The sequence below is a fragment of the Ursus arctos genome, unplaced genomic scaffold (genome assembly GCF_023065955.2).
Source record: "Ursus arctos isolate Adak ecotype North America unplaced genomic scaffold, UrsArc2.0 scaffold_19, whole genome shotgun sequence".
NCBI classification, from domain to species: domain Eukaryota; kingdom Metazoa; phylum Chordata; class Mammalia; order Carnivora; family Ursidae; genus Ursus; species Ursus arctos.
This window is the reverse complement of record NW_026622863.1, coordinates 35,948,069-35,963,331: the sequence shown is the minus strand read 5'-3', so window position 1 is coordinate 35,963,331 and position 15,263 is coordinate 35,948,069. Positions and strand designations below refer to the sequence as shown.

Sequence of the window (15,263 nt, the reverse complement as noted above, 5' to 3'; positions counted from 1 at the left end):
CATAGCTGCAGCTCGCTTGGGTGTCACACAATGCAATGTGAAAGCCACTGCCCTCAACCACCTCTATTCCTGTGGCTCCTTGCTCCTGCCTGGATTTATCCCCACGGCCCGGGCCACGGAGAGCCCACTGAGGACAGCAGCTGCAGCCACCCCTCCAGGTAGCTGCAAAAGGCCCACCCTTGGATATCCGTGCTCCCAAACCCTTGCATCAGAACTCAAAGTCTCTGTCCTGCACAGATTCCAACCAGCAAGGTGACCTTGAGCAAACCTCTCGCCTGGACCTCCGGGCCTCATCTGCTAAATGGAACTGATAATAACTCACCTTCGGAAGCCAAGAGACTGGGCCCTAGAACCTCTTAAGAAAATTAAGAAGAGCCAATGTCCATTGAGCACCTTCAGGGAAAGATGGCTCTGCAGTCGGCACCACCACGGCTCCGACTGTCCTCAGCTGACCGGTGAGAAAACTGAGGCCCAGAGATGTGAAGGGACTGACCAAGGACACACAGCATGGCGGTGCAGAGCCAAGGCTAGGACCCAGGTCTCGGAATTGGGCCTATTCCTCTTCACCAACCGGGAAGCCAAACCCACAGCAGAAGCCTCTTCTTGGCTTCTGGGGTGCCCTCTCTGAACCCCTCTCATTCCCACACATTTTACGAACAAGGAAACTGAGGCTCAGAGGCACTAAGTTACCTGCCCGAGGTCACGCAGCCATTCGCACGGGAGCAGGGATCCGGGTGTGTGTGATTCCAGCCTCACCCCTCCTCCTAGTCCAGCTCTCAGCCTCCAGAGCTCCCACCCAGTGCTCGGACGCTGGGCTCCTCTGACTGAGCCTGGCCCTGGGCTGCTGAGAAGCAGGAGAGTTCCTCTGGCAGCCTTTACCTGAGTACCTCCCCGTCATCGGCACCCCCCGGAGCCTCCAGGGTGTGGGGACAGGTAGCTGCAGATGTCCCGGCCCCAAGTTGCCCTCTGCCCCTTCCGAGTTATGCTCCTCCTTGGAGGGGAGGGAAGGACAGCTCTCCTCGCCTCCCAGGCGCTTGGCAGAGCAGCGGCTGCCGCGGCTCCTCGCAGCAGCCTGGTGATGGAGAGATTATTTCTGAGCCATTTCCCCCCCCTCCGCCCCCGCTTCCCTTGCAGGACCACACCGGCTGTCCCCGTGGGGCTCAGAGCACAGAGCCCGCTGCTGGAGCAGGACAGCTGGCCGGCTCCCTCCCAGCAGGAACCCCTCAGACTCTCACCTCTCACAGGGGAAGAGTCCTTGTGAAAAGCCCAGCCCGCTGCCCCGGGGCTGTTCCGCGGCTGCTGGAGAGAGATGCGGAGTGGCCGTACCTCTGCTTTCAGGAGGAGGCAGGGGAAGAAAGGTTGGAAACTAACTCTGCCAGAAACTGCCGTGTTTGGAATTTTTCTTTTTGTCTCCTTCATCCCCACCATGAGCCTTTCTTCCCTGGCCATCGAGACATGGGATCCCCTTGCCCGGCAGAGAACCAGCTGGAAAAGGGCTCCCTGAGACAGGAAGGTGAGCTGAACTTGGGGGAAGAAGTTAGGGTTTGCTGCAGGGCTGGGGGCTTACAGGACACTGCGAACAGCCTTGTCCAAAGTGCTATTTTGAACGAATACCTTTCCTGGGCTCTGGATGGAGATTTGTGTGCCGACTGTTTCCGGGGGGCAGTGGATCGCAAAGTTGGGTTTGTGCAGGGAATGCAGACAGGGCAGAGGTGTTTTTTTTTGGGGGGGGGGCGGTGTTCTAGAAAGAGCTCCAGGCTGGGAGACAGAGTCCTGGGTTGGATTTGGATTTGCTGTGTGACCTTGGACAAGTCACTTCAGTTCTCTGGGTCTGGGGGCTTGCACTCAGAAAATGTGAACACTCGGGAGGGACTCCCCAGATTTCAGAATAGTCTTCTCTCTGCAGGCTGCTTTTCTTCCTCCGGTCATACGTTGTAAAGGAAGTAATGCATGCGGAGTAACAGGACGCTGCGTGGTGATCAAGTGTGAAATGCACGGGCTGTGATTCAACTCTTCGCTGCCTGCCGGAATCCAACTGGCTCTGAAATTGAGAGGAACTTTTATTTCCATTCGGCTGCCGAGCTCTTCCCTTGATTGGAGTGCATATCGGAATGTAAGGTTATAGATGCTTTGGAAACAGCTCTGGCTAGAATGAATAACGTAGGAAACGGTTGCGGGGTGCCGAGGAGGACGGAGGTTGTGGAGATGGCTTTTTAAATGCATGGGCTAAATCGAAAACTCTTATTCTCAGTCAAGCGCCTCAAATAGGTCTGAAATGGAGAGAGCATTAGAGACCCCTTCACTTTGCAGATAACAAGACCGAGGCCCAGAGAGGGGGAGTAACTGGCTCAAGGTTACACAGCAAGGGTGGCTGAGGCAAGCACCCCATGAACACGGAGGAGGGCTGTCATTGATGGCAAAGTCCTCCAAAGGAGGAAGGAAATAAGATCATTGTGCAGCCGCTCCTGAGAGGCAGACAGTGCCAAGCACTGTCACTTTCCTTGTTACTTAACCTTTCTGTGCCTCGATTTCCTCATCTGTGAAATGGGGATGCTAATGTTTACCTTGTGGAGTTGTCAAGGTGAGCTAATATAGAGGAAGCATGTAGATTGGTGCCTGGCACCTCAGAAGCATCTAGAAGTGTTCCGAATAAATGCTTCATGTAGATTACCACATGTAACCCTCACCGTGCCCAGTGAGGTGGGTCCTCAAACTACCCCGGTGTGTACAGATGAGGCAAAGGGCTCAGAGCAGCTGAGTAATCCACCTGTGCCCGCAGTCCCTAAGGGATCAGAACCTGGCAGTGAACTCTTACACGCCTAAGCTCTATTTCACCTTGTAAGATTGGTACCAGTCTTGTCATTGGCATGAATGAAACTGAGATCAGAGAGGTTAAGCCACATGCCCAAGACCACAGAGCCTGGGAGCAGCACAGCTCTGACCAGGGAAGGGATGCCATCATCTCCTGGATAGACCCCAGGCACATAATGGGTGCTCAGTAAATCTGTGTTGGGTGGAAGATGTGAAAAATGAAGGATACGTAATGCAGTTGCAGCCAAGCGAAAGGGAGGCAATGTCGGCGCTGTCTAGGACCCCGCCCGAGACTGATTTCTCCCCGTCTTGCCCTCACCCACCCCCATGCAGGACATCTCCAGCGATGCCCATGCCCTTCAGAGCCAGGGGCCTGCCTCCCCGCCACCGCCACCGGGGCTCCTGCAGCCCCCTGAGTCCGCTCCTGCCCGGCCGCCTGCCGCCGCCCTCCGCCAAGGGCCTTTACTACCGCAGGGCCCGCAAGGTGGGCGCCCTGGACGCCTCCCCGGCCGCCGACCTGAAGAAGGAGATCCTGGTCAACGTCGGGGGCCGGCGGTACGTCCTCCCCTGGAGCACGCTGGACGAGTTCCCACTGAGCCGCCTGAGCCGGCTCAGGTTGTGCCGGAACCACGAGGAGATCGCGCAGCTCTGCGACGATTACGACGAGGACAACCAGGAGTTCTTCTTCGACCGGAGCCCCAGTGCCTTCAGCATGATCGTGAGCTTCCTGGCGGCCGGCAGGCTGGCCCTGCTGCGGGAGACGTGCGTGCTGTCCTTCCGGGAAGAGCTGGCCTACTGGGGCATCGAGGAGGCCCACCTGGAGAAATGCTGCCTGCGCGAGCTGCTCCGGAGGCTGGAGGAGCTGGCCGAGCTGCGCCAGCAGGGGACGCTGCACCTGCGGCGGGAGGCGCGGCGCCCCGCGGGGGACCCCTCGCGCTGGGGGGTCTTCATGCACTGGCTGCGCGAGACGGTGGAAAACCCGCGCTCGGGGCTGCCCGGCAAGGTCTTTGCTTGTCTGTCCATCCTCTTCGTGGCCACCACCGCGGTCAGCCTGTGCGTCAGCACCATGCCCGACCTGAGGGCCGAGGAGGACAAGGTGAGTGGCCCCTGACCCCCAGGGGGGGACCCACGAGACTTAGGGCCTGTGGAAACGTCTAAGCACCTTTTGAAACAACAGAAAAAGGGATTGTTATCTAGCCTGGATTGGATGCATTTTTAGATCAGTGCAGTTGTGAACGATGATTTTTAATTTTATTTTATTTTATTTATTTTTTTGGAGGAAAAGACCCATGGAGTGCCGAGGGCCGCAAAAGTCATGAGGTGGCTCTGCCTCATAGTGGACTCGGTATTAACAAAGCTACCCCTGGTTTCACCGGCCAGGCAGGCCCGGCTTGTCTCTCCCAGCTCTGTGACCACAGGCAAATTGCTTCACCCCTCTGAACCTCAGTTTCTTCCTCTGTAAAACGGGTAACATCGCCGTGAGGGTTCACACACTCAGTGCACTCATTATGTGTTTGAGCAGCTGCTATGCGCCATGCACTGTCCCTGACCCAAATCCCTGCCTCCTTGAGCCAACGTTCTCGTGGGCATCCCAGCTCCACGTTCAGGTGGAGAAAGTGAGGCACGGGGCCTTTAGCTTTCTTAGAGCTACAGAGCAAAGATGCAGAGGAGGGCCAAGACTCCTCCAGGTTACTTGGCTCCTGAGCCTCCCAGTCAGTCTCACCGGATGGGGATAACTCAGAGATGAGTTAACTTCTAAGTGACTCCGCCCCAGGAGGCAATAGCAGAAAGGTTTTCTTGCTCACTCCTGGGAGACCCCCAGGGGCCAGGGAGTCTGAGAAATGAGATAAGAGCTTAACATTTCATTGGGAAGTTTATTGCAGAGCTTCGAACTGAGAACTGGATTTGTTTCCTAATTGAAAATGTTGCTCCCGTCCTGTTCTACATTCCTCCATGGCTCCCCATCACCTTAATTATGGAACTTACACTATGGCAGATGGAGGGAGCTGATAAATAGAACACATACAAGATAATGAACGCTGCGTATGGCCCATGATCGTTGTCAGTCGACAGAAGTTCCTTTCCCTTAAAGATATATCCCAGGGCAATACGGTAGGATCAGAGAACTTTCCAGAAAGAAAGGACTTAGATGGAGAGCCAGCCCCTGCCTCACACAGGGTATGCTCTCAATAAATATTTGTTGAATAAAATCTACTTTGTGCAACCTATAAATGTTTTGTCCTAAAGCAAACCAACCAAAACGTTTCGACTTTCAAACAGCTTTTTTTTCCCAAGGGGGAAGACTCTGGCTCCAAACGGAGACATTATTTTATCCTTTAGCACCAAATCATGTGATTTAAGAGCCTGCTTGTTCACAGAAATATTTACATTTGGGCACTGCAGTAAAAAATTAAGACAAAATAAGTGGCTTCTGTGCCCCGCCCCCAGAAGGGTGCCCTTGATCCCAGCTGCTGACAAAGGCCCCTAGATTTCCACAAACCTCTTCCTCGGGGATTTCCCGGAAGCCAGGATTTAGACTGTGCAGAGGGACAAGGTCTTTTCAAAGCCTAATGCTTTGAAAATTGCCCAAGGTTTGAACCCAGGCTTGGCTGACGGGGTACTCAGGAGCTCAAATCAGGGGTCACTGGGAGGCCTGCAGGACCAGCAGCCCCAAGTCTGGGCTCGGGAGCCAGGCTGCCCTTTGCTCCTAGGATAAAAGGGGCCAATGGCCACACCCGGGGTGCATCTCTGTGTTTTCACCTTGTGGAAACCACCTCCGTGTGTGCTTGCTGCCTGGAGAGAGGCTGGGAGGTGCTGCCCTCAAAAAAAGTGTGTTTCCCTGTTTAGAAGGTAATCTAGAGAACTGGGAGGCTGGGGAGGCGGCCTTTGTTTTTTTCAAGACTGCGCCTTACATTTACATAAAAAGACAATGTTCTCTCCAGCACCAAGCCTGTCCGATATTTCGTGTTTGCCCTCGGGGATGTTCAGCTGGACAGATGCTTCTGGGGGCAGGCTCAGCCAGGACACACCTGGGGGCCATGTGGTCCTGGGGGCCCAGCAGCAGCTGCTCAGATGAATTAATGCCACGTGGGTGGACAGACACGTGGGGCTGGGACCCACAGACCTCCTCCATCAGACATGGTGCCGCACTGGGTGGCAGAGACAGCTTTCCTTTTGCCTTTTCTTCTACCTTCTACCAGCAGCTTCCCATGCAGTAAACTTGGCAGTTGGCGAGAAGGGTCTGCACTGGAGGTTGGTGAATTAAAATGGAGGAGGGAGGAGGCGGTGTAGACAAGAAGGACCATGCCAAATGCCTAAGCACCTCCCAGGTACAGCCAGGCTCTACTGGTTTCCTCGGAAGAGCTCATCCCCAAAGGGAAGAAAGAACCAGTGCTTGTTACGTGCCCTTCACGAGGGTGGCGTTTGGCCGACGGACTTAACCCTTGCAACAGCTTGGGAAGTGGGTGCTACTACCACCCCCATTTCACAGATGAGGAAACGGAGGCTCAGGCAAGTTTTATCCCTTTCTAAAGCTCACAGTTAGTTACGTGGCAGAACCGGCATTTGAGCTCACTTACCAGCTGGTTCTAAAACCTGACTCCTTAGGATCACACAGCGCCGGCTTTCAGGGCTGGGCTGCTCTGCCCTCTGGTCTGGACACTCAGCCCGGCAACACTTGGCGTTTCTGAGGCCGCTAGGGTTTGAGAAGCGCATCCCTGTCCAGCGGGAAGGTCAGAGGGCACGTCCTCTGGGTTTGAATCTTGGCCTCACTTCTCATGAACTCAGTGTTCTCGGGAGAGTCACTTAACCTGTAGGAGCCTCAGTTTGGTCATCTGCAAAATGGGGATGCTCCCAGCCCTCTTCCCCTGGGGCTATGGTGACGATTAAAAGAGTAATTTGCATAAAGCTGATGCGTGAGAAGCGCCTAGTACATGTCAGTCCCACCAGCATTCGCTTGTTAGGTCCCAGTTGACAGGAGATCTCAACATTCACCCTTCCCTTCAACAAGCTACGGAGTGCCTACAAACGACATTCTTCTAGGTGCTGGAGACAATCAGACCAATTTCTTACCTTCCTGGAGCTCTTATTCTGACCGTCCCTGTTCCGTTTTTCAATTGAGGTAGAATTCATGTAACATAAAATTAACCACCGAAAAGCGAACGGTTCTGTAGCATTTAGTACGTTTACAATGTTGTGCGGCCTCCACTATCAGCTTCCAAAACACTTCCATTACTCCGTCCCACTAGCACTCACTCCCCGTCCCTGAGCCCCAGCCATGGGCAACCACCACTTGGCTTCCCGCCTCCGTGGATTTCCCTATTCCAGACATGGCGTGCAAATGTGGCCTTTTGGGACAGACTTCTGTCGCTCAGCGTGGTGTTTGCAGGGCCCGCCCATGCTGTGGCTTGTGCCAGTGCCCCGTCCTTATGGCCCAGTGATAATCCATGGTCTCTACATGCCCCAGTTTGTTTATGCCATCATCCAGGGGTGAGTGCCGCCGTTTCTGTGCTTCCGTCTGCCTGTGTCCTCTGTCATGACTGTCACCCCTGCCATTCATCTCCAGCACCCTTTCCACGTGGCCCCTGCCCCGGTTGGGCAGCTCTACCGGTCAGGTCCCTTCCCTCCCTCTGGGGGAGGCCGAAGCTCATGGCCGCTTCGACTGAACACCTGCTGCATCTCTCTCGAGGCCCCCCTTCCTGTCTGCTGCTCCCCAGATCCTCAGCGGCTCAGGTGCGCGTGCACCACGGCAAGGAGCCGGAATCTCTAGCTCCCTGGTGCCAAGTTCAAATCCCAGCACCGCCGCTCGTCCGCCCTCGGACGAGCCACGCTCTTGCTCCGTGCCTCTGTCTCCTCACCCACTCGGAAGCTGGTGCTAAGGACGGACCGGCCCTATCTACACCGTGCCCCCGCCAGCACGAAGCCATCCCTGGCCGTGTTTGTGTACCCTTTGGGACTCAGCTCACGCCCCTGCAACCCCTCTACCTGCTCGTGCGCTTTGCTCATCAGCCTCTCCCGGCTCCGTGGAGCCCGAACGGCAGTGGCCGGGTCTGTGGCCGGGTCAGCAGCCAGCCACTCAGATGTCTTCTCTGTTTCATTCTTCATTCAGTTGTGCGCTCAGCAGACCCTTCCCGAGCGCCGCCTCTGCGCCGGAGCCCCAGTGGTGACAAGGACGGCCATAAACCGCCCTCCACCCGCCAGCTCAGCCTCCGCTCCTTTCTCCTCCACTTTAGATTCTAGTCCTGCCCCGGAGGCGGCTGGGGGCGTCGGGGACCTTGCTGTGGGAGATGCACACTGATTACAGCTGCGCAAAGCGCTTTCCCTCCTGTCTGCCTGGGGTTTCAGCATCTGGCTAAGGGCCCGGGGAAGGAAGGCACAGGCAGATTTTTTAAAGACCAGGTGGAACTTGTGGGGCCCCTCCTGGAGCGATGCCGTCCTTGTGTGGGTGCAGCATGTCACCCTGTGGGGTACAGTTTGCACCTCCCTACTTTTCATGAAAACCTCATGCAAGAGACAGCCTCTCCTCCCCGGCCCCTTTCATGGATTGTGAACCAGGACCATAAAGAGCTGCGTCGCTCTCAGTCGCTTCCCTGTGTTCGGTGACATTTGGTGATTGCTTCAGGGAATTCTTCTTAACCCGGCTTTTTGGTTTTGTGGTTTTTCCCCCCTCCAGCTTAGTCTGCCTATATCCGGGCCAGCAAGGAGTAGTCCCCGTTTCCTGGACAGGACCCACTTTTCCTGACTCACGGTAGTTCACCTGGCCTTCCTGCTTTGTCACACTTCCCTGTCTCCATGCCCAACCCTCTGGCCCACACTTCCAGAGCCTCTGTGTCCCAGGGCTGGGGAGCAGGGTGGCTGGGAGGGGGAGGACAGGGAGGGGCAGGAAGGGGCATAACGGAGGGGAGAGAGGGCAGAGAGAACTGGCTCCCAGGGAAAGGAGAAGCCGGGAAGAGGAATGAGTCAGCAGGGCAAGGAAACAGCCCTGGACCAGAGGCCAGGGCCAGGGCATGAATTCTCAGGCAGAAAGGAGAAGGCCTGCGCTACTGAGTGCTTGGGAACCAGCACTGAGGTACCAGGAGGTGGGAAGGGGCTGATTCTGGCCTTATTTCCAAGTTCCTATGGTGTGAGGAAAGCTCCAAGGTCAAGACCTTGGCCCCAAGTCCTTCCCAGATGGTATTTCTGGAACTGGCCCTTCTTGCACCTGCAGCATCCTTGGGGCAGCCTGTCCAAATGGGCCCCCAGGGCCAGTGGCCTTGCCCTCGGAAAGCCCTGCCCATCCTCTGACCCCAGAGCCCTTCAGAGCCACCTGCTCCCAAGCTTTGGGAAAGGGATTGGGGCAAAGTTGTGGGACCTCTCAGGGCCTCACCCAGCCGACCTGGCCAGCTCAGACTCAGGCCCTGGCTTCTTTTTTATTAAGGCATAATTCACATTCTAATATGCACCCTTTCAAAGTGCTCACATCAGGGGTTTTTAGTGTACATGTGTGCGACCATCACTTCCGTCCCAGAGCATTTTCAGCCTCCTGCAAAGAAACCCTGCACCCACTTCCAGGTGCTCCCCATTCTCCCCAGTCCTCCCAGCCCCTGGCAACCATCCACGTACTTCTGTCCCCATGGGTTGCCGTCTCTGGACATTTCCTATACATGGAATCATGCAGCACCTGGCCTTCGGTGTCTGCCAGAGGTTGTCAAGGTTCATCCACGCTGTAGCGTGTGTCAGTCTTTCCTCTTTAGGACTGAATAATATTCCGTCGTGCGGATAGAGCACATTTTGGTTATTCATTCATCAGTTGATGGGCATTTATGTTGATTCATTTCTGGCTACTGTCAATAACGCAGCTGTGGACATTCATGGACAAGTGTATGGGTAGATGGACGTTTTCAGTTCCTCCCGGTCTATACCCGTGTAGAATTGCTGGATCGTATAGCAAATGTGTGTTTAATTTCAAAAAAAAATTTTTTTTAAGATTTAGTTATTTGGGGGGGGGGGCAGAGAGAGAGGGAGAGAGAGTCATAAGCAGACTCCGTGTTGAGATCAAGACCTGAGCTGAAACCAAGAGTCAGGCATGTAACCGACTGTGCCACCCACACGCCCCACGTGTGTTCAATTCTTTTTTTTTTTTCTAAGATTTTATTTATTTATTTGACAGAGACAGAGACAGCCAGCGAGAGAGGGAACGCAAGCAGGGGGAGTGGGAGAGGAAGAAGCAGGCTCCCAGCGTAGGAGCCTGATGTGGGGCTCGATCCCAGAACGCCGGGATCACGCCCTGAGCCGAAGGCAGACGCTTAACGACTGAGCCACCCAGGCGCCCCACGTGTGTTCAGTTCTTGAGGAACCATCAGCCTGTTTTCCGCAGCAGCCGCACCATTTACGTCCCCACGCGAATGCTGGCGGTTTAACTTCTCCACAGGCTCACCCACACTTAGGACCTTCTGTCTTTGTACTCCCGGCCTTCCTAGTGAGTGCAGATGGCATTTGATTGTGGTTTTGATTTCCGACCCTGATTTGTTTTTGAACTTTTCGTGGTGGAAAATGCCAGGCATTTACAAAGTAAATGGAATACCGTTGAACCGCTGAGGACCCGTGACTCAGTTTCCACAATGAATCACCCTTGTTCTTTCTCGCTCCCCTCCCTCCCCACCCTGATCGCTTATTATTACTGTCTTCATCTCAGTTTTGGTTTACAGTTTTATAGGGAAAACGTACGTACGCTGAAATGCACAAATCTTAGCTGGACCACTGAACAATGTCGGACACCCGGGTCACCCACACTTCAGTTCAGTGTAGGAAATTCCCATTTCCCCCGGGAAGCTCTCTCATGTTCCTTCACGGCCGATCCCTACCCACCCAGAGGTGGCTGCTGTTCGGTGATTTTGTCCACCATCGTGAGTGTCACGTATGGTGACACAGTGTGCATCTCCTTCTGCGTCAGGCTGTTGTGGTCCCACATGCTGTGTGCGCCCCCCACAGTGGGCCGTTGCTCACCCCCTGGTCTTCACAGGTCTGACTCGCGTCCTTCCCTGCGTGACGGAGTCAGAGCAGACTCTTCCCGCTGGGGACAAGGCCCACCAGGAGGGTGATACCCGTCCCGGTTTGCACAGGACCGAGGGGTGCTGGCGACCTGGGACTTTCTGTCCTCAAAGCAGGAAAGTTGTGGGCAAACCAGAACTAGTTGTTCACCCTACTGACAAAATACCACCAGAAGCTTCCTCAGAGAGAGAAAAAGGAAGTTTTTAATGTCCCTCCTATTTTTCTTCAACCCTGGCTGGCCTGGGAATTCTTTCCTCGGCTCAGGCCCCATTAATCCCCGCTGTGAACGCGGCATTTCTCAGAGGACCAGGCCTGGGCGGGTGGTTGCAGGGCTTGAGCAGAGGAGCGATGCAGGGCAGTGATGCGGCCGAGGGCTTGCTGCAGGGCAGGGAGGTGGCCAGCAAGCCAGGCCGGAGGGAGGCGCGTGCCGCGAATAGCCAAATGCCTGCACCAGAGGCAGAGGGAAGACCCGCAGAGCCTGCCGGACGTCTCAGGAGTCACTTTCTCGAGCTCTTGGGTCACTGGTCTGGGAAAGTTATTCCCAGGCTCCCGGAAGTCCTGAAGCCAAGGGCAAAACTGCCAGAATGTCAGTGATAAGAGTGGCCTTGTAGGGCCAATCTGGCCCAGAGTCTGAAAAACTTCCAGGTGCCTCTGAGTCAACTGGAGGGCTTGCCAACATGCAGATTCCTGGGCCCTGTCCATTTTGTGATGAGAGCCCAAGAATCCACATTTGTAACAAGCATTCTGGGGAATTCTGATGCAGGGTGTGCTGAATCAGCTATGAGAAATACTGCTTCTGTTCCCACCTCTTCATTGGAAACTGAAGCACAGAGAGGAGCAGTGACTACTGCAAGGTCACACAGCAAGTCTACAGCAGGACTGGGGAATCAGGGTCCAAAACTCCTGAGCACTCCAGGATTCTGAAGCAAACCCCAGGTGGTTGTGGCAAAGACCTCTCATGTGTTGAAGAAGTTCCTCCCCTTCCTGTACAATCCAGCAAGAGGAGAAGGGTATTGTTGTCCTTACACTGACCGGGCAGGCTATGCCTGTAACCAGAGAATCATCTCACACAGAGAGCTACAGCGTATTGTGCGCCTGTAAGCAGCTGTCTGCTTACTTCTATATGCCTCGTTTCTATTCACCACCCCTCTCTCAGGGTAGAGAACCACAGATCCAGGGGGGCGATCCTAGGGTTAGTCTTCAGAGTAAGTGGAAGTGTGAGATTTGAACCTGAGTCTCAGACATAGACAGGCACATTGCGATGGGAACAGAACACCTGTTTCTCTTCCTCCGGCAGCCAGACAGAAAGAGCGTTTCATTTCAATTCAGTATTCCTTTGGGCCCAAGCACTGGAAATAATTTCTTTTTCCACTTCAGAGGTTTTTAATCCAAAGAAAACTGCAGTTGTCAACATCTTGCTTTTCATTCAGGCAACTGGCTTTGGCCATTCCTTCACTCATCCATCATATATATATATATATATATATATATATATATATATATATATATATATATGTAATATTTGGACTCAGGTTCTCAACCCTGGCTTTGCATTAGAATCATCTATGGGGGGGGGGGCGCCTGGGTGGCACAGTGGTTAAGCGTCTGCCTTTGGCTCAGGGCGTGATCCCGGCGTTATGGGATCGAGCCCCACATCAGGCTCCTCCACTATGAGCCTGCTTCTTCCTCTCCCACTCCCCCTGCTTGTGTTCCCTCTCTCGCTGGCTGTCTCTATCTCTGTCGAATAAATAAATAAAATCTTAAAAAAAAAAAAAAGAGGGGCGCCTGGGTGGCGTAGTTGTTAAGCATCTGCCTTCAGCTCAGGGCGTGATCCTGGCGTTATGGGATCGAGCCCCACATCAGGCTCCTCCGCTATGAGCCCGCTTCTTCCTCTCCCACTCCCCCTGCTTGTGTTCCCTCTCTCACTGGCTGTCTCTATCTCTGTTAAATAAATAAATAAAATCTTTAAAAAAAAAAAAAAAAAGAATCATCTATGGGACTTCTGGAAAATTCTACCACTCAGATCAACCTCAATCAACTACATTAGAATCTGAGGTCCTGGCCCAGGCATCAGGGGTTTTTCAAAGCCCCCATGTGATTCTAATGTGCAGGCAAAGCTGAGAACCACTGCACTAGACCAGAGCTTCTCGAACTTTGATGAGCACACGAATCACTAGGGGGTCTTTTTAAGAAGCAAATTCTGATTCCTTAGGGATGTGGCGGGGCCCAAGATTCTGTGTTTCTTGAAAGTTCTCAGGGGAGGCTGATGCTTTCAGTTCAAGGACCATACTTGGAGCAGCACGGTGGCTAGTGGAATTTGCTCTTAGGAGCCAGGCAGGGGGCATGAACCATGCCAACAGCAAATCCGCAGCAGCCCCCACCTAGCTGCAATCTCTGGAGGGAAACAGACTGCATGAAAAATTGTAGTCATGTATCACAGGGCTGCACCAGGGACACGGGAGCCGTCTCTGCCGCACGAGCCAAGCTCCCAGAAACGACACCTGCTTCTCTATGACTTTACCCCCAGAGCCTGGGAGCCTGGCACAGGTGAGCCCTCTGTGCATTTTTGTTGGACGAATGAATGAGGGATGGCAGGCAAGGAAGTTACAAAATAGCATACAGTGGTGAGAGAACATCTGTGCTGCATGTGAGCTCCGGCAAAGTCATCTCACTGCTCGGAACCATGTCCTGGACACAAAATGGGGTCACACTGCCTGCTCACAACACCAGTGTGTGGCATAAGTGACAGCACTAGAGCAGGGCACAGTACACAAAAGGGGCTGATATTAGTGAAGGTGAAGGTTGGCTGCTGTAACAAAAAGGCCCCAAGAGAGAATGGCTTTCAACAAAATAGACGTTGGGGCTCCTGGGTGGCTCAGCCGGTCAAGCACCCACTCTCGACTTCAGCTCAGGTCAGGACCTCAGGGCTGTGAGTTGGAGCCCTGCGTCTGGCTCTGTGCAGGACGTGGAGTCTGCTTGAGATTCTCTCTCCTTCTCCCTCTGCCCCCCCCCAAACAAACAAACAAACAAACAAACAAAATAGATGTTGAATTCTCTTGCAAAGAGGGATCAAAGTGAGTGAGCAGCTCTTACCTGAGACCCAGGATTGTTTCCGCCTTCCCGCTCCATCCTCTCCTGGGGGGCTGGTCCAATCTGTAGGTTCTAAGCTGGGTTGCAGGGCCATGTGCGTTGTCCCAGCTGACAGTGAGGAAGAGTGTGTAGGAAGTCAGGCCAACATCCTAAGTCCTGGAACAGGAGATAGCACATCGTTTCTGTTCACGTTTTGTGGGTGCGTTCTTAGTTTTTTGGCTACACCTCGCTGCCAGGGAGGCCGTAAGGGTGGTCCCTGATCTAGCTGGTGGGCCGTGTGCCCAGCCACAAATTGAGAACTATATAAAAAGGGGATTTGGGTGGACAAATGAGAGTCTACAGCACATGGAACTCAATCGTGACAGATGCTAGATAATACACAAATACAGAGAACAACGATATAGTATGTACGGAATTCATACAGAATCTACATTGATACATACGGGTATTGATATTGATGTCAAGATCACTGTGGATACATGGAGTCGCTTCTCGGCATGGCTACTCCCCCTTACCCGGCGCGGCTGCCCACCTCATTCTGCATTTTGTCACCTCCCCAGGGTGAGTGCTCTCAGAAGTGCTACTACATTTTCATCGTGGAGACCGTCTGCGTGGCCTGGTTTTCCCTGGAGTTCTGTCTGCGGTTTGTCCAGGCCCAGGACAAGTGCCAGTTCTTCCAAGGGCCCCTGAACATCATCGACATCCTGGCCATCTCCCCGTACTACGTGTCGCTGGCGGTGTCGGGTGAGCCCCGGGAGGACGGCGAGAGGCCGGCGGGCGGCTCGTACCTGGAGAAGGTGGGGCTGGCGCTGCGCGTGCTGCGGGCGCTGCGGATCCTCTATGTGATGCGCCTGGCCCGCCACTCGCTGGGGCTGCAGACCCTGGGCCTCACCGTGCGCCGCTGCACGCGCGAGTTCGGCCTGCTCCTCCTCTTCCTCTGCGTGGCCGTCACCCTCTTCTCCCCTCTGGTCTACGTGGCGGAGAACGAGTCGGGCCGCGTCCTGGAGTTCACCAGCATCCCGGCCTCCTATTGGTGGGCCGTCATCTCCATGACGACGGTGGGCTACGGAGACATGGTCCCGCGCAGCGTGCCGGGCCAGATGGTGGCCCTGAGCAGTATCCTGAGTGGGATCCTCATCATGGCCTTCCCAGCTACGTCCATCTTCCACACCTTCTCGCACTCCTACGTGGAGCTCAAGAAGGAGCAGGAGCAGCTCCAGGCACGCCTCCGCCACCTGCAAACGGCCGCCTCGACCAGTGAACGCGAACTTCTGAGTGACGTGGACGACCTGATCCCAGAAGGAACCGCCCTGCCCACTAAATACGTTTAACTC

At 54.5% G+C, this 15,263-nt stretch overlaps 1 protein-coding gene across 1 annotated transcript; it reads left to right on the top strand.

The window, feature by feature from the left end:
- The first annotated feature begins 3,157 nt into the window (after window positions 1-3,157).
- On the top strand, window positions 3,158-15,260 carry KCNG4 (potassium voltage-gated channel modifier subfamily G member 4). The gene is made up of 2 exons (XM_026490925.3): window positions 3,158-3,907; window positions 14,490-15,260. Exons 1-2 carry the CDS (start codon window positions 3,158-3,160, stop codon window positions 15,258-15,260), a joined length of 1,521 nt encoding a protein of 506 aa, XP_026346710.2.
- Window positions 15,261-15,263: the final 3 nt, after the last annotated feature.

Bases quoted from the DNA above. Each gene is read 5' to 3' on its own strand.
- KCNG4 (XM_026490925.3), top strand. From the start codon at position 3,158: ATGCCCATGCCCTTCAGAGCCAGGGGCCTGCCTCCCCGCCACCGCCAC. The intron at 3,908-14,489 runs GTGAGTGGCCCC...TCACCTCCCCAG, and splicing joins TGAGGGCCGAGGAGGACAAG to GGTGAGTGCTCTCAGAAGTG.